General features: G+C 38.7%; 1 protein-coding gene across 1 annotated transcript in view; it reads right to left on the reverse strand.

Moving 5' to 3' along the window:
* The window catches only part of SP140 (SP140 nuclear body protein), a 59,987-nt gene continuing 38,407 nt past the window's right edge, over nt 1-21,580 (reverse strand). Inside the window, exons 16-28 of the mRNA XM_084891772.1 lie at nt 20,771-20,857; nt 20,461-20,562; nt 19,455-19,508; nt 18,239-18,304; nt 12,092-12,196; nt 10,861-11,003; nt 9,700-9,747; nt 7,167-7,211; nt 4,737-4,852; nt 3,821-3,929; nt 1,992-2,069; nt 1,627-1,770; nt 1-889 (exon numbers count right to left, since the gene is read on the reverse strand). Coding sequence (XP_084747898.1) covers nt 746-889; nt 1,627-1,770; nt 1,992-2,069; nt 3,821-3,929; nt 4,737-4,852; nt 7,167-7,211; nt 9,700-9,747; nt 10,861-11,003; nt 12,092-12,196; nt 18,239-18,304; nt 19,455-19,508; nt 20,461-20,562; nt 20,771-20,857 — 1,241 coding nt within the window. The 3' untranslated portion in view covers nt 1-745. The remainder of the gene's footprint in view (nt 890-1,626; nt 1,771-1,991; nt 2,070-3,820; nt 3,930-4,736; nt 4,853-7,166; nt 7,212-9,699; nt 9,748-10,860; nt 11,004-12,091; nt 12,197-18,238; nt 18,305-19,454; nt 19,509-20,460; nt 20,563-20,770; nt 20,858-21,580) is intronic.

Here is a 21,580-nt window from a genome sequence, read left to right on the forward strand (position 1 = left end):
ATATTTTATTGATTTTTTTTCAGAGAGGAAGGGAGAGAGATAGAGAGCTAGAAACATTGATGAGAGAGAAACATCGACCAGCTGCCTCTTGTACACCCCCTAACCAGGGATGTGCCTGCAACAATGTACATGCCCTTGACAGGAATTGAACCTGGGACCTTTCAGTCCGCAGACCGATGCTCTACCACTGAGCCAAACTGGCTTCGGCAAGTGCACAAAATCTTAAAAGGGTACAATCCCCAGACAGTTCCTTCTCTCTTATTTACTCTGGCTCTCTCTTGCTTCTTGTCCCACACTTGCCCGTGCAACTGTCTGTTTTCTCTCCATAGCCAAGTGGCCTTAAGCAGCCACATGGCGATGGGCCATGAAGACCCCTGGATTGAAGCTGAGAACACAAGCAAAGCTACCCAGATGCTGGAATGGACTAGCCTGTATTTTAATATGAAACAGAAATTATGGGCACTGGCCTTAATTCTAGCCATACTGAAGGCAAGATTGGACTTCTTGCATGGTGAGACAGATGAAGATGGGACCTTGAAGGGAAACCCCCTTAATTTTACATCATCAAAAAAGTTTTTCATGAAACCCCATCCTCCCATTGGGGCCTCAGGAAAGTCTTTTCCTCATGGCACTTCAGGTACTCCTCTTCCACAAATATAACCTCCATGCAATGCTGGCTCAATTGATTGGACTCAATGTAATATTATTCTGAGGAGAGATGGATTGGCAGCCAACTTCATAGCACTTACAAAATGAGGGGATTTTCCAGGGTCCCAACAGTATCCACTGGTGAACTGTTCTCATTTGTTTCCTGAATAGCAAACACTTCCTTGAAATTCTTCTCAAATTCTGCCTCCAGTCTAAGTCCCATTAGGCCAAAGTCATTGTACTAGAAAAAAAGATAAATAACAACAAAAGTAATGCCACTCATTACCAATGTTTACAAACATTGTATTCAAGAATAACTTTCTTAAACACCCAAGTTACATTAACCAGGTTAAAATAAAAAAAAAATTCCTGTGTTAATTCTGTGTCCTAAGTGCATAATTAATTCTTGTTAACTAGACAGAAATGGGAAATCATGACCACATGTGGGGACTCTCACTTATTAGTTTGAGTTGTTGAATAATCTATGTTCTTTGTAACAATCAAATATTACAGATGTCTAAGTACAATCTTCCTTTCATATTGTCACTTCTATTCCCCTCTGGTGATCCCTGTTAACTATATGGTCCATTCATATGTAAATGACTCTGGAATTTGAGATTTCTGAGAGGTTTGGTTGAGTATATTTGAGAGAGATAAGAACAACATGACTTTAGGATTCAATCTTCTTCTCCTTGGGTTTGGAACAGGGAGGAAGAGACTCTTCTCACTGTTGCCTTTTCTGAGGAGGTTGAGCTCTCAGGGACCTGCAGTTTGGTTGCAGGGAACCTCCTGACTCACCGTTACTCTCCCTGATGAGCTTAGATCCTCAATTTGAAAACCCACTCACTTCCTGAACCCTTGCTTATATAGGTTCATCATAAAAGGTGAGGGAAACTCTAAAATTCCCCAGCACCAGGAAATGAGGGCAGAGTGACTCAACTGAAAGAAAAGGAAATGGAAGCAGGAAGAACCATTTACCTTGTAAGATGCCCTGTGGTTCTGAAAGATGAGGCGCATGTCCTTCACAAACCCTTCCACTTGGGGGTAACCCAGCTTACTTAGTCTCTTCTTGATCTTGTCCAACCACATGGGTTCCTTTAGATGTTGAGAAGTCTCTTTAATCTAGTGGGAGAAAATCATTGAGACAATTACTGACACAATTCAATATCTGCCTTCTGTGGATTCCCTTAAAGTCCAGCAGAAATACCAGGTAAAGATAATGGCAGCTCACAATATCCCTCCTGTGGGCTTCATAGCACAAATCCCACAAGAGCCCATGTCAAGGTCAGGTAACACCAGGGAAGCCTATAATCATGATTTTTGTTGTTGTTGTTGTTACTTACATAATAATAATATGGAATCTTCGAAAAAAATGTGCTCTCTGAATCGCAATAGACTTTCAAGAGGAGGAACTCACATTTCTACAAAAGAAGGAAGATGTGAATGAAAAGCGGCTTGGAGAGAGAGAACCAAGATGGCAGCATAGGTAAACTCTAATATTTACCACCTCCCACAACCACATCAAAATTACAACTATGACACAGAACAACCACCATTCAGAACCACTTGAAGCTGGCTGAATGGAAGTCCTACAACTGGAGAAGTAAAGAAGAAAGCACATTTAGACTGACAAGAGGGGTAGAAGCATAAAACTGGCTGGTCCAACACCCATATGTGGCATGTGTTTTTAATCAGGAGAAATATCTCAGTGGCAGAGGTATTCTGTGAGGAGCAAGGGGTCCGAGCCCCACACCAGGATTCCAGTGCCGGGAAGAGAAGTTTCCATAACTTCAGGTTTAAAAACAACTGGACAGGAGGGGGGGGGGTAATTGGTATGTGTACAAAAATAAAGAAATATATTTTTAAAAAATAAATAAAAACAACTGGAGATTATGGCTGAGTAACACAGGGGCTACTGCATACTCAGTCAGTTCCTCTTAATGAATCAGAGCATGAACTTACTTGGACTCATTCCCTTTAAGCACAGGGTCATATGGGAAGAACCGGTTTGTCTGACACTGGAGTCATTGTTCCTATGCTGAGACCTCTCCCATTAAAGAACTGCCGGGCAGCCATATCTGATTATCCATCAACCTGGCTCATTTTGTTTGCTCCACCCTGTTGATTCCTGAGACCCTGACCCATTCAATTTTCAGCCCCACTCAAGCTATTTGCAGCAGCTTGTCCATAAGAATGGCCTTCCTTAGTTTAGGCTTCAGATTTTGCTAAAATTTATCAAAAAAACAAAACAAAAACAAAACAAAAACACAGTATTGGCATCAGTATGCCCCATACCTATCAATAAGAGGCCCTAGACAGCTTGGTTTTGTCTGAGCATTTCCAAGCACAACACAAGCTGCAGACATCTGCAGGTTACTCTGTAGTTCCTGCCAGGTGGCCATAGGCAGTGGCTGACTTTACACCTCCCAAGAGGATCCAGAGCCAGTGCACCCAGTAGACACATTTTAACAGGCTGGATTACAACTTTACACATCCATGAGCAACACACTCAAGAATGTAAAGTCCCATTGAAGCAAGTCCTGCTCCATAGGGGTATCTCCTGCATAGCAGCTCTTCCACTGTAGTCACAGCTGGTCCTCATAGCCTATTGGCCTAGATGTCAACTCCTCCTCTCGATGTCAACAGCAATCAAGGCTCAACTACAGCAAGACTGTGCACATAGCCCACACATGGATGCACCTAGAGTGCCCAGCTAAAGTGACTGGGGTGGCTTAGCCACTGGGTCCTGCAGGAAACCTACTACAGAAGGCTACTTTACCAATTCCAGGAGACAAGCAGCTATATCTAATACATAGAAACAAGCATAGCAAAGAAGCCAAAATGTAGAGACAAAGAGACATGTCACAAATAAAAGAACAAAGAAATCTCCAGAAAAAAATAACTAAATGAAATGGAAGCAAGCATACTAGTAGACAGAGTTCAAAACAATGGTTATAAGATTGCTTAAGGGTTTTCTGGAAATTTTCTCAAACGACTATTGCTCTACAAGAATCATGCAATGGCTAAATCATTATTTTTTTGCAAACAAGTCCTTGTGAGAGGCACAGTCAGAAGAGCAGACACCCTTTGGCACCCCACCCATCACCCAATGACTCTTGACTTCTCACATGTGAGCAGAAAGGAAAGTTTGTGAGGTTTAAATCTGACTCACCAGCTGCTCCTCAGGACCCATCTGCCTTGCCAGGACCTCAGATTCCCTGAGAGACTGCTGACTTCTTGAATACTCCTTCATCCTGCAGAAGATGCAACTCCACGGGCTCCTGAGAGGTTGGGCATAAGTAAGCAAGGCAAGACCTCAGAAACAGCCACCATTCCTACGGCTGCCCTATTTCTCCTTTCAGGAATGACCAATGGACACAGCCAGCAGGTGAAGGGATACTTCAAGACTCCCTAGGTGTGGTCTGAGCCAGTAACCTTCTTCCAATCAAGGGTAGCAGCAAGGGATAAGTGGGTGGAGGGTGGAGTCAGGATGAGTGGTGAGCTCTCTTTCCCCATCTGATCTGCTGGAGCACAAAGAGCTCTGCCCATCAAGCCCAAATGTCGGAGACCGGGCCTTAACCCATGGAGCCTCAGGCCTTCATCAGCCAGTTGAAAAAGTGGTGAAATGAGGGAACCTGTCCATGTTTCCTGATTTTTCTAAAAAAGCACAAAACACAAACAGCTGGCATTTCCACTCCCATAATTCAGTATTTCATGCTGAGAAAGTTCTGGTGAAGACAATTGGCAGTATTTAGGCAAAGACCCAGCCACCAGCCTCAGCCTCTCGGAAAAAAGAGGGGAACATTAGCCTCTACCCTGTTTCCCCGAAAATCAGACAGTGTCTTACATTAAATTTTTCTCCCAAAGTTGCACTAGGTCTTATTTTCAGGGGATGTCTTATTTTTCCATGCGCTAGGTCTTATTTTCGGGGAAGCATGGTAATTGACAGACTCTTTAAACAGTTCCCAGGATCATAATGCGGGATCCTGTACCACTGACCCTGCTCTTTTCCCATCAGAACACAAGGAGGAACTATGCATGGCAGGAGGAAGGGTCCCTAAAGGGAGATGGGACTGCATCTCACAAACCTCTCAGTGTCCACAGGTGGGAGGTGACAGTCCTCATGAAAGGATCTTGAACAAGTATCACAGCAGAACAGTTTTCCTCCATACCGGCAGATCTCACATATGTCTGAATTTCCTAGCTAGAAGGTAAAACAATGTTCATATCTCCAGTGAGACCCTAAAGACAAACACTGTAGGTATCTAGCACTCATTGCCTTAGTGTGAATCTGCACAGACTCTTATGTGCTTCTCCCTGAGTTGTGAAGGAACAGCATGGAGTGGCGGTTTCAGAAAAAAGAACTGTAATCTGCAGTAAAGTTCAGGAGGAAGGATCTGTGTGCCAGACCAGAAAAGTGTTTCCTGTAAAACCAGAGATTCTAATACAGAAACACAGGCAACAAAACAAGAGGATGATTTATGGGATCTGAATAATTTTATTACCATGCAGACAAAACAAGTTCCTGAAATACTGTTAAGTCTGTTTGCCAACACAACAATGACATAATATATTAGATGATGGAAAAGGATAATATATTGAGAATTTGATAAGGTGTACATCCTGTCATGAGTCCTACAGAAAAAATGTACTCAGGGCAAAAGGGTCCTTTGGAAAAAATTTCCTAGTGCAGAAAGTAATCAAAGATGAAAAGACACTAATTCACAATTATTTTGACTTGCTTCCCAGGTTTTAGGGTGAAAATATTTGTGTTGGCTGAATTGGGATCGTGGCCATTTCTTTTGTTTTTAAAGATGGCTACATATTCGGAAATGCTAGCCCCAAGGAGTATCTTGCCAAGAGCTCCCATTAAGTGTTCCAGAGTGGGTGGGAGTCCTAACACATATTTCCAGTGAGCACTGAAATGCTCTAGCAGGGAGGCCTGGACCATTTTTCTTCTTATCTGTGCAGACACTCACAGATTACCAGCATTATTCTCCAAAGGTGAAGACCCCTCTCTTCAAAAGAACAAGGAAATGATAAACATAAGCAATGTTTAAGAATCTTGCATTTACAATCTTCTTTCAAGGTGCGTCTCTCAGGTTCTTTGCCCAGCTACACAAGAGAATCTTCTAATGAGACTACATAAGATGTCCTGTTCCCAACACCAGAGATTATGAATCAATTGGTCTGGGTGGGGCACAGGCATTGGTATTCTTCTTTGAGTCATAAAATGGATAATTTTGTGTATCTGAACCATTTAGAACTTAATCCTAATGTCCAACTCATAGCACAGATTAATTACATCAGATTTCCTATGGGGGAAATCCAGGTCTTCAGATGATTCCAGTGTGCAGCCTGGAGATTTAGCCTGAGCAGAGTCTACTTATTAAGGCAGGGGGAGATTTTAAGTCAATGTTGAGTTGGCCTATAATGTATATCCCATGAAAGATATTAACAGAGGTGAGGGTACTCTTGCCCTCTCCTTTTTTTTTTTCCTTTGGTTATGAACAATGTGGCCTGGCCCTCTGTGTCTGCATTTATCCCAAACAAGCCACATAAACACTGGACTCCAGGACTGTTGACCTGATTGAATACCCCCTCAGAGGACCAACGGTCAAAATCAACGTGCATAAGATCTAAATCTCGTTGGAGTATTGCTTTGGAGGTAAAGTGTATAGAAATCTTTTTGACTATCCCTTCTCTGCTGAATGTCATATATCAATATTACTGCATCGATTCCTATGGAGTGCTGCCCACTTGAGTTGTGCAAGGGCAAGTGCGCTTAAAATACCGATCTTGTTGAAATGACAGAAATCAATGTATGAGTTAGTTTAGGGAGCAGAATCACCTATAATTTTGCAGACCTTAAAACAGGTTGGCATACGGTATCAGTTTGAGTAAAAATGCCCATGATTCACTAAGTGGTGATGGTTTTATTCCTAAATACCAGCTCAGCACCTTGATGGCTCCCTTGAGGTTGGATGCAGGGCCTCTGTAAAGGACCCAATTGCCCTGAGTACATTTTTCTGCAGGACTCATGACAGGATGTACACCTTGAACTCACTAGCTTTGCCTGGCCTTTTCTTTCTGTCTGATGCATGAAACCATCTTAGTTCTGCCTGCACCATGGAGTGAATATTTGTGATTTTTCCCCTCCCCCCTGCCTTCTTTAAAATGCTACCATCTCAAATTTGCTCTTACTCTTAATTTGCAGGCCAGCCCTGCCCATTTCCACTTAAAATCCCTTCTCCAGTGGTCTAGAGCTCTACCTCCCATGCTAATAAGAAAAGTTTCCTCCAAACAAATGGAAAGTATGTTTTCATGCTGAGACACTCAACTCCAGATCCATCTACCTGGTATGGGTAATGCATTAGCTATTCTCTGCTCATCACACACAGGGATATGTTTCAACTGAATATAAGTATGCTTCAAGGAAAGTCAGTAGTGGCAGAGATAATATTCCAAGGGAAAAGGCCTACATTATTCTAGGGTTACAGGTTGGAGTTAGTACTTACATATGGGTCAACTAAGGTATTGTCAAGAGACTGCGATGTTCTCCGCTACAAAGAAAGAAAGATTGTGTGACAATGCTGAATGTGATGTTTGCATCCATAACTTATTTAAACAGCCATCTTTTGAGGGATTCAATTCACAATGTATCCATTATTTTTAAATATATCTACAAGGAGAATAAAAAGTGCCAAAATTATCACCATTTGACCCCATCTAGTTACATCCTCTGGCTAGGGTAGTGGTCTGGCCCTGGTTTCCATAGGTGAAATTGGAAGAGCTCTTTTGGTTCTCCTACTTTGAGAGACCATCAGGCCTTTTTCTCCATATTAATAAGTCTAACCCCACCAGAGTAGCTTCAATGAAAATATCAAGCTAACAGCCTCCAGCAACCTCATCACCCAGATTCCTGGAATCCATTGCAAATGTCCCACAGAAGAATTCCACCACCCTTTGAAACTCTTCTAGGATATATCTTTAAAGAAAAAAAAATGTGCTCAGGGGCCCCAGTGTTGCAGCTCTTCTTCCCAAAGGTCACCCTCTTCTCTCCATTCAAATCCCAAGATGTCAGCTGGTGACATTTCAGAGGCTACTGGCTACCACCTACCAGACTTACATTGTTTGCGCATATTCCTTGGAATGGCTTGATGTCCTTTCCTTATGGATTCAGGTAGCCTCAGCCTTTATCTCCAGCCCAGGGTATAGAGGTCTTAGACCAGTGTGATCCACTGAACAATCACCTAAGAGGTGGCCATGTCACTGCCCACATTTCTTTGTGGCCTAGATCCCTTCCATATTGTCTAATATGGAAGTTTTTATTCCATAAAAGAAGTTATAGTTCCATATTAGACAATGAGTTGAAATAATCTTGAGGTCAAAGTTATTGTTTGAATCTTCTTTAATGGCTAGTGGGCATTTAGTATGCCTTTGACATACTAAATGCCCACTAACAATTTTATGTTAAACAAGTGAATGGATAAGTATTGTTTTACTTAGAAAAAGAGATTACTTGCTCTCTCCTAAACAAATATTAGCATATAATAAACAATTCTTCTTGAGGAGTATGTTATTTCACAAAATATTGTCACCAAAAGATATTAGAGGCTCTCTCTCTTCAGAAGCCAGGAAAGCTGTTTTGTAGTGCTAAGAGTGACACTGAAGTTTCCAGAAACCAATGGGCTCCTTAGCAAGAGAGATTCTGCGAGTTACTGGTCCTGAGATTTGACAATTTGGGGAGCTTCTATTTTTGATCAAGAAGAGACAAAATACAGAGGCAACTGCAGCTTGTTACTGAACAGTGTTTGACTCATAAATGAGGATAGACCCTGGTGAAAGGAAGTTACCAGCTCATTTGGGTGCTCTTCTTGAGTAAATCTTGACTTGAAGAATGGTACAGATGCTCATCTTTAACTTAATAAATAAATCTAGTAAGTTTCCAAAGATGAAATTCAGTGAATAAAATGTGCCAAGGACTGACAGTTTAAACCATTCAAATCATCAGACAATATAAAGGCCTGGACCTCACATCCCCAGTGAAAGATAAATCTCATCGGCCAGCTATGTGTGACCTATCTTAGGATTCGAGAATGTCTTAGATGGCCATTTCTACCTGAAGTATATAAGAATGGTATTTCTTTTCTCTCTCTCTACCTCAAGTTCTCATTCACACCCAATCTTGGAAAACCCATCATTTTGTCCTGAATCTGAACTGTGCATTATGTATTTGTTTGTTAGCATCAAAGTACACAACTTTTCAGGTCAGGCCTCCTATAGTCATGGATCTCCCAAAAGCTTCTTCCCCAAAAGCACTATCCTCATGAAGGGCAAATAATTTCCCACTGAAAAAGAATTCTGAGTGCCTCTGTGCATGTTTTATTGGAAGGTGGAAGAAGATGTAAAGGATCAGAAAAGAACAGGCTTTTAGTTGCCTATCTCATGAAATGGAGTATGACAGGTTGTCCCAAAATAATGTATACACACTTCAATAGCTGTTAGCTCAATTTTGAAAAGAAAATGCACTTTAGTAAACACTTCCTTTATAATTATTCAAAGTGTATGTACATATATTTTGGGGAGATGTTCCAAGATATACTACAAACCAGGGGGTCATAGGGATGATGGTGAGAAAACTTTTGCACCATTTGATTTTAATACAGTTAGAAAATAGTAACCCTAATTTTTAAAAATCTAAGCTTGAGTTGAAAGTGAGCCTGTGACTTTGTTACTAAATGCATTTATGTATTTCATAATTATGATTGCCTTTACAACTTTGAAACCCTTATAGCTTCTGCATCTATGGCTAAGACTCATATATGAGATCTATTTTGATACCTCCTTATCATCTTCATCTTAAATGATTTGCTATTCAAAAGAGACTTTGCATACAATATAATGTCCAAAGTAGGAACTCTGAAGGTACATGCAAAAAATAAAGGATGCTTAATTATAATTATCCAACTGAGAAACCATAAAATACCATACTACGAATGTAAAATCAGTTATGCAATGAGAATTTGTATAAAGTTAATAATCATTTACCTTTTTTCTCCCTCTGTATATTTTTGGGGGATTACATAGAAATCCTTTCTGAAAAATAAAAAGATCCAAGTATATGAATGGCCTGTGGATCTGGTTTGTGAGTCTGGCATTTCCAACTTCCTCCCAAATATTTCTACCTTGATATCCCACTGTCAGACAAAACCAAGGTGTCTAAATGATACACCATCTCCCTCTCCTCACCTGTTCTTCTAAAATTCATCAACAGTACCCAGAAAAAAAAATCATCTTTAGAACCTTTTTCCTTGATCTTTTCCCCCTATGTTTTAAGATGTTTCCTTCACAATCTCTTTGACATTTTTCATTTCCCTTCTATTCCCACAAGTTCCACTCAAAATTGCATTCTTACATCAGGGCTATTCAACCAATAGATATGTATCCCACACCTACAGGGTGTCAGGCACTCTGGACAATGTTGGACACACAAAGATGTACAAACCCTAGGGATCTAAAAAGATAAAGAGAATTCATGGGATAATAAGTATTAAATAGTGTGAGAAGGACCTTAACAGTGGAGACAGGAGGCCCAAGGAAGGGATGACAGGGCAGGTCAGTCAGGGAATATTCAAAGAGGGGTGACACTGGAGTTGAGCATTGTAGGTTGATTATTGGCTTCTTGGGCTGAAAAACAATGGGGCCATTGTTTTTGGAATTGCCATGGGGCCATTTCCAGGCCCCATGTTGTCTGAGATGCTGTTTTTTAAACCTGTCATTTCATACCTCAGGAGACTCCTGGTTCTGCATTGTATATGCTATGTGTTTGAACTCTTTAGCCTGGCATTAAATCCCTCCATAAATTGATAGGTTATGCCAAATCACACACAATCCATCTACCTCAATCCATGGAGCCACATTAGTCATTCTTTCTCTGACGTGCCTTCTGCACACCTGTTTGGCCATAGACTGTCTCCTTTCTTTCAGTGCCTAAAGTTGTCTGCAAGCACCTGAGTCAGGATGACTTTTCCCTCCTCCTGGATCCTGCATCTACCCCAAAAGAGCCTCTAATCAATGTGCAACCTTGTATTAAGGTTTGAGAGGCTTAGTGCATTAGCTATAATTTAACATATATTTGGTGGGGGAAAAAGTGATCTATCTTAGGGTGCATCCAAAAAAACCACATCCAAGCTCCTGTCACTGGAATACCTCCATCAGCCATTTTAGGGTTCTTCCATCACAGAGAAGGCTGGTCTTCCAGTTCTTCCATCCTGCACGGCCTCCTTTGACTTCAAATTCTCTGGGAGTGAACCAATTTCCATCTTCACCCTGTACGCACTTCATGATGGATCCTATAAAACCAGGATAAGTTGATCCTGGGCCTTCAGTCCTCATAACTCAGACACTCACCTCCCACTACACTGGATATGGAGTCACCCAATTTGGGCTCAAGATCAGTAGCAGGAGAATCTAGCTTCCCCTCTTAGACTTCCGAATTCCCAACCCCAGCCTGTAAGTTCCTTTCCAGGAGATTTCCTGCTTTGGGCACACATTTTTTTTAACTTACCATCAAAATCAACATTATAAAAGGATTCCAAAATCACCTATAAGGGAATCCTCCAAGAATCCTCTTATTCTGAACAATGAGAAGATTTCAATTTGCTGTTGAATTTTGGGAATAGAGAACAGGCCAGATTCTCTGATGGCCCTGGGTCAATGTGGAGGCAGAACCTCTGGGTGGGCTGAGTTCTCAGGTGGTGGCCCTGCAGCTCAGAATAAAACCACAGAAACATCTGTGTCCTTTATTCCAACATGCTACATCCAGTTTAATGTTCTTATTGAGCAGTGAGTTTTTTCATACCTGAATTCATAAACAGCTGATAATAAAAATAATTGTGACGTATTCCGTGGAAATTTTAAATTATATATAAAATATAATCGTATGCTAAATATTACTAGCCATTAGAGAAATGCAAATCAAATCCACAATGAGATATCCACTATTCATGTCCACTAATAGGGCCATATTTTAAAAGTCAGACAATTAAAAGTGTTGGCAAAGAGAGAAATTGGAGCCCTCATACCTTGCTGGAGGGAATATAAAATAGTGCAGCCACTATAGAAAATATTTTAGTGTTTTCTCAATATGTTAAATATAAAATTAGTATATGAACCAATAATTTCCCTCCTGAGTATATACCCAAAAGAATTAGAAACATGTTAAAACAAAAACTTGCACATAGATTTTTAAAACAGCATTATACATAATCCCAAAGAACAGAAATAACCCAAACTGATGATGAGATAACAAAATAAGGTGTAGTCATACCATGCAATATCATATTATTTGACAATAAAAAGTAATAAAGTAATATTCATGCTATTATTGATACATGAATGAACCTTGTAACATCATGCTAAACATCACCGTGAAACCTACCTTGTTTCAATTTCTTCTTATGTAACATCCCCTTCACTGCACCACAGGTCACAGGAAGTATTTCAGAGCAAAAATCCACACTATTACCCCTGTGCCTTCTTGACCCTGAAACAGAAGATTTCTTCATGCTGTATCATTTTCACTTGCACATATACCCCTCATCCTATGCTGAGGCTATTTCTAGGAACACATACGGGTACTTCAGGGCTCCTATGATATAATTCCATTTATATAAAATACCTAGAATATGCCAATTTACAGAGCAGAAAAGAGGTTAGTGATTGCTTATGGCTGGGTGGTGGGGTGAGATGGAAATGGGCATTGACTACTGAGAGTCATGGGGTTTTCTTTAGCGGGGAGCAAGAAAAGTTCTAAAGTTAGATTGTAAATTCACAATACTATGAATATACAAACAAAACTTAATGAATCATACACTCTAAGTGGTGAATTGTATGATTTATGAATTATATCAGGAAAGCTATTTAAATATTATAAATCAATTATGTGAAATAATTCCTTAAAGCTATACCATGAAGCAGATCATCTATTTTTAGATGAAGTATTTCAGGGTCAAGAAAAGTCCCCTTCTCTATTTAGATGAATCATTCACTCTTGGCATAGCTGATGGGACTCAGGTTTTCTGACTCTAAATTCTGTCATCTTCTCACTACATCAAACACCTTGCCCTTGTGATTATGATCCAGAAGGAAGAAAGGATATGAATGTGGAAGCCGAGAGCCTCTTGCCTTTTGTTTCTGATTCACTTCTCTTTGGTTCTTTGGGCATTTCCGTGCTCACTGCCATGTGGAAGTGGACATCTAAAATGTATGGTTTCTTAATGTGTGAAAATATAATCTTTGGAATTCCTCCCTCCTTCTCTCAAGCCACAGTGGATCCTCAATTCCTTGAATGATGGGTAATTCTATGACTTCTTGTCATTTCTTCGCATAAGAGCTGCAAATGAGACCATGGCTATTTCTAGAAACACATAGGGGTACTTCAGAAACTTTATTCAACAGATTTCTATAGTCAAAGTCTGTCTTTCAAGTGGCATTTTTAATACATAACCTCAGAGTGTCTGCTTCTACCTTCAAACCCCACACAATCAGAATGCCTTAACAGAAAGATAGGGTTTCAATAAACTGTCATAACTCCCAATCCAGTCAGCCCCCCTGATTCTTACATTCTTTGCATTCTTACGATGAGACATACAGTTGTAGTCAGGTAGCTAAAGACAAAGTCAGAGACTTTGTCTCTCCCTGTTTGAGCTCTGAGTCAGTGAGCAGGGAGAATAATAACGGGATAATTTAATGAAGATGATGTCTACTAGTATATGTGTTATCTTCTTTGCCTTATTTTTTTCTCACGTTAACTTTCTCCAAAAATGAAAGAGGGGCTCAGGAAACTCTATAATAATCTGAAAATTGTATGGGGGTTGGGGCTAGAGACCTGATTACACAGAAGAATGAAAGTTTTTCAGATGAACTAACTCAAGAAGGGTGTGTAGTTAATCCTGCCCTTTCGGCCAGCATTGTAGAGCCTTGATGGGAACTTGGGTAACTTATCCATGTTCCAATTTTGAGATAGGCAGACTATTAAAACTATGATGGACTGAGAATGATGGTTGGCCTAATTTACTCTCTTGATTTACAGATGGGGAAACTGAAGGAAAGTGATCAAGTGACAGCACAAGCCCAGTCAGTCAAAGCAGAAGACATGGACTTCTGACCACTACTTTGGGCCACCTGCAACCAGTGACTCGGTGTAACAGTAGAAGAGCAGCTAAGTAATTTGTGAGTTCTATATATCCTTTATTTGGCAACAGCTTGAAAGCTATCAGTTCAGTGGAAACAGCCGCAGTGCATTGGATCCAGGACCCCAGGGCCAGGTTTATATCTGTCACCAGGTAATAGGTGTGTGGAATTATCTGCTTTCTGTACCTGACACATTTTGGAAACAGACCAAATCATATAAATTTCTCAACAGTTAGTCAAGCTACATGAAGCAATTAGGAAATTGGTTTATTACTAAAAACATGGACTAGAGCGCGGGAAATTAGATGTTTTGTTATTGAAAGTCTTTCATTGCCTTTTGACTGGACTCTCTTCTTTAGGTCTCTGTTCCTATGAATTAAGTAAATTCTAGATCTGCCTCTCTTTTCCCTGACAAAATGAAAAAATATAATCACAGTCGCAGACATGCAGTTTCTTTTCAGATATTAATGCTTTTCAAATTTTCCATTTAAATGTAACTTCCCTTAAGCCTATCTAATGCATGAAGAAAAATATATCATCCCTAGCTTTTAAACTACCAAGAAATAAATGGCTATTTTTAAGTTCATCTTCTATTTTATTTTTCATAACACTAATTAGTAAAACAATTGAAATCATCATTTCACTTATAACTCAAATTGCTATGTGTTAAGTATTTAATAGATGTCAATTATATATCTACCAATTTATTTTGTCTTTCCAACAAATATATGATATTAAGATGATGATTACTCCCATTACAGAAACTAAAAATATTCTGAGGAAATAGAGGAAAAACTGCAAAATTAAGTGAAGACATTTAGGAATTTTTTTGGTGGAGAGATAGAAAAAAAATAGAAATTCTGTGCACTAAGGAAAAACCTGTGGTGGGCTTACAGGTGAACAGCACATATCTTGAATAGAGCTATTTGTAAATTTGTGCAGAACATGATAAAAAAAAAAAAAGTGAAGTAAATGTGACCAAGGGCTTTGTTCATCTTGTTTTGAACAAAGATATTATTGGCTAATCAGTAGAAATGGATAGAATTGAGTCTTACAAAACCTTAGTTTCAAACAGTAACTAAGGATTGACTAGGAAGATGTTGCAGTAGTAGAGAATGTTCTTCTATTTGTAGACTGGCTAATTGTTACCTTATTATTATGTAACAAGATAATAGCAGCTCAAACAAAATGTCGACAGAGATAAACTTGTGTAAGAAAGTGGAGCACTTGTATATAAATAGCCATGAGCAAAAAGAATTGCTAAAAAGGAGAAAATGTGTTTTTTGAAGAGGCATATTAATTTCTTTTCTGCTCCCTTTCCCTTCCTACTTCTCGAAGGTTGGGTCACCAGGCAATAGAAGGTCAGCCAGTAGTGTTACATAGTTTATCACAACTCACACAACAGGCAGGGTTTGTGATAATTTTAATGTTGAGATTATCATTTTCCTGTTTCCCTCAATTGTACCCAGTTCTGTGCTCCGGGCCATAATGCTGGGCTCCTGCCTGACTCATTTATAAATGACCCTCTAACACCTTCAGTTTCCTCCACTGTTAATGCTGGGATAACCTACTTACCCTATTTCCCTGTTAATTTTTTTGTGAAAACAAAATGAACTTGTATTCACAAAAGCCCTGTGAAAAATCAAAAAGTAAGTCAATAGTTTAAGTATCATTTAAGTTTGAAAGTAGTTGGTCTAAAACATTTTTCCATTAATAATTAATGTTAGCACAAATTATTCTTCGAAGACTATCTAAGTTTTGCAGTAATGACAATATTATCAACAGATAGTTGATACACTGTGTTCACTCACTATGCTCTATAGAATATAAATACTTTAGCATTAATAGATATGACAGTGCATAGTAAAAATGGCTGTTATTTACTAGTGTATTACTAGTGTATTATTGCTACATTTTCAATATATTAATTGAATGCATTTATCCAATTGAACAACCACTTATAATGCCTCTTGCTTCCTATAATTTCCCAATAATATTGAAAAGGTCAACCACCCAGGCACAGCTCTCTGAGAAGCTCTCCTCCCCTTCTCTTTCACCTAATATGCCAAAGTAGTGAGGGACTTTGAAAGGCCAGGACATCTCTGTCTCTCTCATTCCTGCCTTCTCTTCTGAAAGGCCATGCTCAGCCCAATTAGAAGAGATTCACACATCTTATTCTTGCCTCCAGGCCTGGCACAAACCTCTAATTACAACCTTGGAGGATCCAGAAAATACAGAGTGCTCTAGGTCTGTCATCATATCCAAGCAGTAGAAGAAATGCTACATTTCTTTTGAAAGAAGTTAAGCTGTGGTATTTGACTCTGCCCTTACCTTCCCCATGGAGTTGATTAGAGCATCTCGTGGAGGAAAGAGCTGGTGATTGTGCATTGTTCATATCCAATGTCATCTCACAACTGTACCCATCACATAAGACACTTCCACACTCTTCTCTCTCCTGGCCCTTCCACCTCCCCATCCTGATGGAACCAAACCAATAGCTCTTGAGTGGGGGTAGAGCTGAGAGAGAGAGAGAGAGAGAGAGAGAGAGAGAGAGAGAGAGAGAGAGAGAGAAGAGCTGGACATTTCCACCTTCCCACAGCAGGTGTCCTAGTCCATGGCTTGCCCAGGTGCTTTGAATAAAAGAAAATATTGAAGTTTTAATATTAGACAAGGAAGGACTCTCAACTAGTGAACAAGAGAACAGAGAAGCTATCAGGCCTGCCCAAGAGTGAATGAACTCATCTAGAGGGTAGATTTGAAAGGTCAATGAGAGAATGAACCTTCTTTCTGTTTACAGTTACCAAGTCCAGCCACGTTCATAAACCAATTATGTAAGATAAAGGAATTTCCATGAAAAGCAGATAAAATTCAGAGGGAAAAAATCATAGGTTTCGGCAGAGCTATGATAAAAATGCAAATGACAACCACAGCTCCAAACAGATTGGCTTTCTAGATTTCATAGCTCTCAAATTGCCTGGTAAGCTTGAGTAGTAAAAATTTAAGTAGACTCTATGATCCCCAAAAGCTAGGCAAAATTTGTACTGACCCATACATAGTGCAAAGTGGAAATGGCACAAAATTTATCTTTTGACAAAATCTTGGCAGAATCCTACAGATTCATTTTCACCTTCTTTCTATTCAAGACCAACTGGCCAAGAGCTTTGCTGAAATAGGGGGTAACATCAAATTGGGCAAAATTGCAACTGACATGTGAGACCACCTTCACTCTACGCTCAAGACAAGAAAGCACGTTAACAATAAGGGATCTCAAGAAGGTGTCCAGAACATTCCCTACTTTTAAGGACAACTTTTCAATAACATATAAAATTCTATTGTACTGTAGAAAGAAACAGTTCAAAATCAAACTATATACTTATAGTTCTAAATAATCAAAATACATCTGTATACATATAAAAATGTTATCATAATGAATTCCCAATATTTGATATTTTGAAAATAACAATTCTTAAAATGGATGCAACCACTTTCTTTTTCCTCAAAAGAAATTATACAAATTCACTAACAGGGCAGCCAAATAAATTGGCAAAAACATAAGATATGCAGATTGGTGAAAATTGGTAATTTTTCATTGGACTCTGAAATCTTATTATGATCTACTGATTCAGAATTTTCAATGATATAGAAAATGAGATCTCAACCTCATTGTTTCAGAGAAAATAGTTGCTTGAATCACTATAAAAATAAATAAAATGTCAGGATTCTGATTAGAAGAAGCCACAATTAACTTGTTCAAAAACATCCTCTAGGCTTTTCTCTTTTCACATGTTACTAATGAAATATACTTTTGTATTACAAAAGTTGAATGTGTTTACTATTGTTAATATGCACACATACATTTTAAAAACACAAATAAAAATATAAAGATCACTAATGACCAAATAAAACTGCTGCATATATTTTTATGCATAAACTTCCATTGACTTTTCTATATATCTATAAATGTTTCTCTATAGAAAACATTTATACATATATAAAACATATTTGCATATCTCTATGCTTATATGTATATATTTTATAGTATATGCATACATACATACAGTCTGCTTTCATACTCAGCCTTCTTTGGAACATCTTTCTAAATTAATAAAAATGTATTGACCCAGTAAAGAAACCATAAAGTGAGGATGGCAATGTCTTTCTATTAGCACTAGATCAATTAGCTCTGGAGGATTACATACTGTATCAGAAATAAACTGTTTTGTTGAAGTCACTGCATTTTTAAGCCCCTTTGTTGCAGTGTCTTAGCATATATCCTACCTGATAGAGTAGCTGGGAAACTATCATGGCCCTCAGGAGATTATAGGGTACAAGGATACAAGAAGCAGTGCCTCAGTAAACTCAAAGGTGTGACTACTTCACTTTGCCCACTTACCGTTTCTATATATATTTCTTGGCCGTTTCCTTTTCATTCTTGTCCAGGAATACCCTATCTTTTTTCCTTCAAAAAAGAAGAGAACAAAGTTAATTATTCAGAACCATGAATATAATTCTCAAAGCCTCGTAGGTCAGTAGTGTTCAAGTATTTTTTTCAAACTTTGATCCACAAACATGAAGCAAAAGTCTTAATTACCAGTGTGGCTGCATGAAGTTCTTTGTGGAGTTACTGTGTGTGGACTTGGGACACTGTAGGAAATTACCTTTATTTGACAGTTAAAAATAAATCACATGTAAGCATGGGTTTATTTCTGAAATTTCTCTGTTGTCCCATTGATCTATGTGTCTGTTTTTATGCTACTGCCATATTGTTTTGATTACCATAGCTTGGTAGTATAGTTTAAATCATGTAGTATTATATACCTCCAACTTTGTTTTCTTTTTTCTCAAGATTGCTTTGGCTATTCGGGGTCTTTTCTGGTTTTATATAAATTTTAAGATTATTTGTTCTAGATCTATAAAATATGCCATTGATATTTTGAAAGGGATTGCACTGAATCTGTAAATTGCTTAAGTAGAATTAAACCCATACTTATATGATCAATTAATCTATGACAAAAGAGGTAAGAATATATAGTGGGAAAAAGACAGCCTTCTCAATAAACTATGTTGGGAAAACTAGCTCTGGAGGATTACATACCTGTATCAGAAATAAACTGATTTTTTATTACACAGATAAACTGATTTATCTGTGACACACAGATATCTAAAATAAACTCCCTGATGAAACCGGTCTGGCTCAGTTGATAAAGCGTCAGCCTGCGGACTGAAAGGTCCCTGGTTCGATTCTGGTCAAGGTCGCGGACAGGCACATCCCCCGTTGGGGGTGTGCAGGAGGCAGCTGGTCGATGTTTCTCTCTCATCGATGTTTCTAACTCTCTCTCCCTTCCTCTCTGTAAAAAGTCAATAAAATATATTTTTTAAAATATTAATAAATAAAATAAAATAAACTCCTTTAAAGGTCTCTGGCTTTGTTATATCTGTAAAATCCCTTTTGCCATGAAAAAAATACACACAATCCAGGTTCCAAAGATTAGGAAATGAACATGTTTGAGGGATCATCATGTTATCACTGGCTATTATAATAATTGGAACTCTGGCATTAATAACCTCAATTTAATATCAATATCAAGTAAAATCTTATGTGCTCTTACTTCTTTTCCTCTTGAATTTTCTCAAAGTAGAGTTGTTCCCAAGATCCACAGTATCTGGAAAAGATTGATGTAAGAAAATAGATATTAGTAGCTAAAAGTTACCAAATGCTATGATGATCCATACTACAGAAAGCTTGAGTTTATAAAGTTGTTTGGATTATCATTTTTCTCTTCCTTCCAAAGGAACTAAATGTCTCCCGAATTGAGAAGTGGGAATCTAGGATGAGCCTGGGATCTTCCTTCTTTTTTACTCAATGAGACTCTTAAAAAAAACTCTTCAATACCTATGAATTTCAGTTCACTCATGGATAAGAACAGGTGTCCTATCCTATTTAGGTCTTAAGATTTTTGTGAGGAACAAATAACATATTTTGTGCAAATGTTTGTAGGGAAAAAATGTATAAATTGGTGACATGCAGAGACAACCAACAAAAAATATGTGCTGTGTTAATCAAAGTTGATTTGGCATCTTCCCTCCTGACAATTAAGTGGCAGGATCAGTTGTCTTTGAAGTCTTTCTAAGATTGTGGGGGGAGGGGAGGAGAGGAAAAAAAAAGATTGTGGAAAAAATGACACTATTATCTACTAGCAGAAGTACACCTTGTTTTCTTGGGTTCCACAGAATATTGGGTGTGACAGCAGTGGAAATAGCTGAATAAATTCAGGGTATTATTGCTAACATACCAAAATATATAATTGCCATTTTAAGAGTGTATTTCTACTACATCATCCATAATAATCAATAGGACCCATCCTGTTAAATATGACATTATAATTATATCTTGCCTCCCTGCTGTTCCCTAAAAGGTCAGGTCAAGAAAATGCAGAGAACAGGAGAGTGGGATGGACTGGACCACCTGCTCCACTGTACCTGGGGTCCTGGGTAACTACGGATTCACCCTCACACCATGACCCCTGGGTTGTGTCTTACCTCGGCTACCTTTGGCCCTTGATTCTGGACCTCCTGGCACATATTTTTAGAGACACACAATGCAGGAACACTTACTATTTTTATGTGCTGGTTGCTCTGATTCTGGACCCAAATCATAATTTATGCAGCACATAACACAGGAACACCTCTCATTTCCATGTGTTGGCAGCTCTGCTCCTGGAACAAAATTGTAAGCTATGAAGACTCTTTTCACATGCCCCAGTGATTCTATTTTTGGTACCCTTGTGAATTTCTGTTTTGTTACATCTTCCTCTGAAATATAACATTAATCCTCTTTACATCTGACTCTTCCTTTTTGTCTCCCTTTTTTCTTCTCTTGTCTTTTTCTCTTTATCAGAACTCTGTTTCTTTAAGTTATGCTTACCTTGTCCATCACAGGGTAGTGGGCCAGAGGTAAGTTCTTCAGATTCTCCTTCTCTATCCATTTGGGAAGCTTCTAGTTCACCAGATACTAAAGAAAAACAAGAAATTTACTGTTCATGGATCCTGAGACAGTGATTAGGGAGTTGTTCCTGGTGCTCCTATGCGGCACACTGATATTCTAAGCTAAGATGAGCTGTTTCCTCAGAAAAATACATCTGCTCCAATAATCACACCTGAGTTCTGACAGAACCATGCTTATCCCATCTTTTATACCTCATTGTGCTTCCTTGTCTTTTATTTTTTCTACTTGTAGTCCTAAGAATAACTAAAAACCTTGTATTCTTCCAGAAAAAAACAAAACTGTTTTTTGAAAATTGTAAAAGTAACTACCAGAACCACTTTTATTTATTTGTTTAAACAATCCTTTTTGTATTTTATGTAGCCTAGGCTATGTTTATATTTAATCTCCATTCACACATTTTTATCTTCTTTGCTAAAACTATTACATATGTCCTCTTTCTTTCCCCTTCTTGCTCTCCTCACCCGCTTCCCCAAGCTTTCATCACACTCTTGTCTGTGTTTATGGGTTATGCATATATGCATATAAGTTCTTTGGTTGATCTCTTCCCACCCACCCACCTCCAGCTGGCCTCTGAGATTCAATAGTCTTATGCTTCTATGTCTCTGGATCTATTTTGTTCATCAGTTTATTTTGTTTATTAGATTCCACATATGAGTGAGATCATGTGATACTTGTCTTTCTCTCACTAGTTTATCTTGCTTAGCATAATACTCTCCAGGTTCCCTCCAT

This window comes from Pipistrellus hanaki (genome assembly GCF_964339955.1).
Source record: "Pipistrellus hanaki genome assembly, chromosome: 8".
NCBI classification, from domain to species: domain Eukaryota; kingdom Metazoa; phylum Chordata; class Mammalia; order Chiroptera; family Vespertilionidae; genus Pipistrellus; species Pipistrellus hanaki.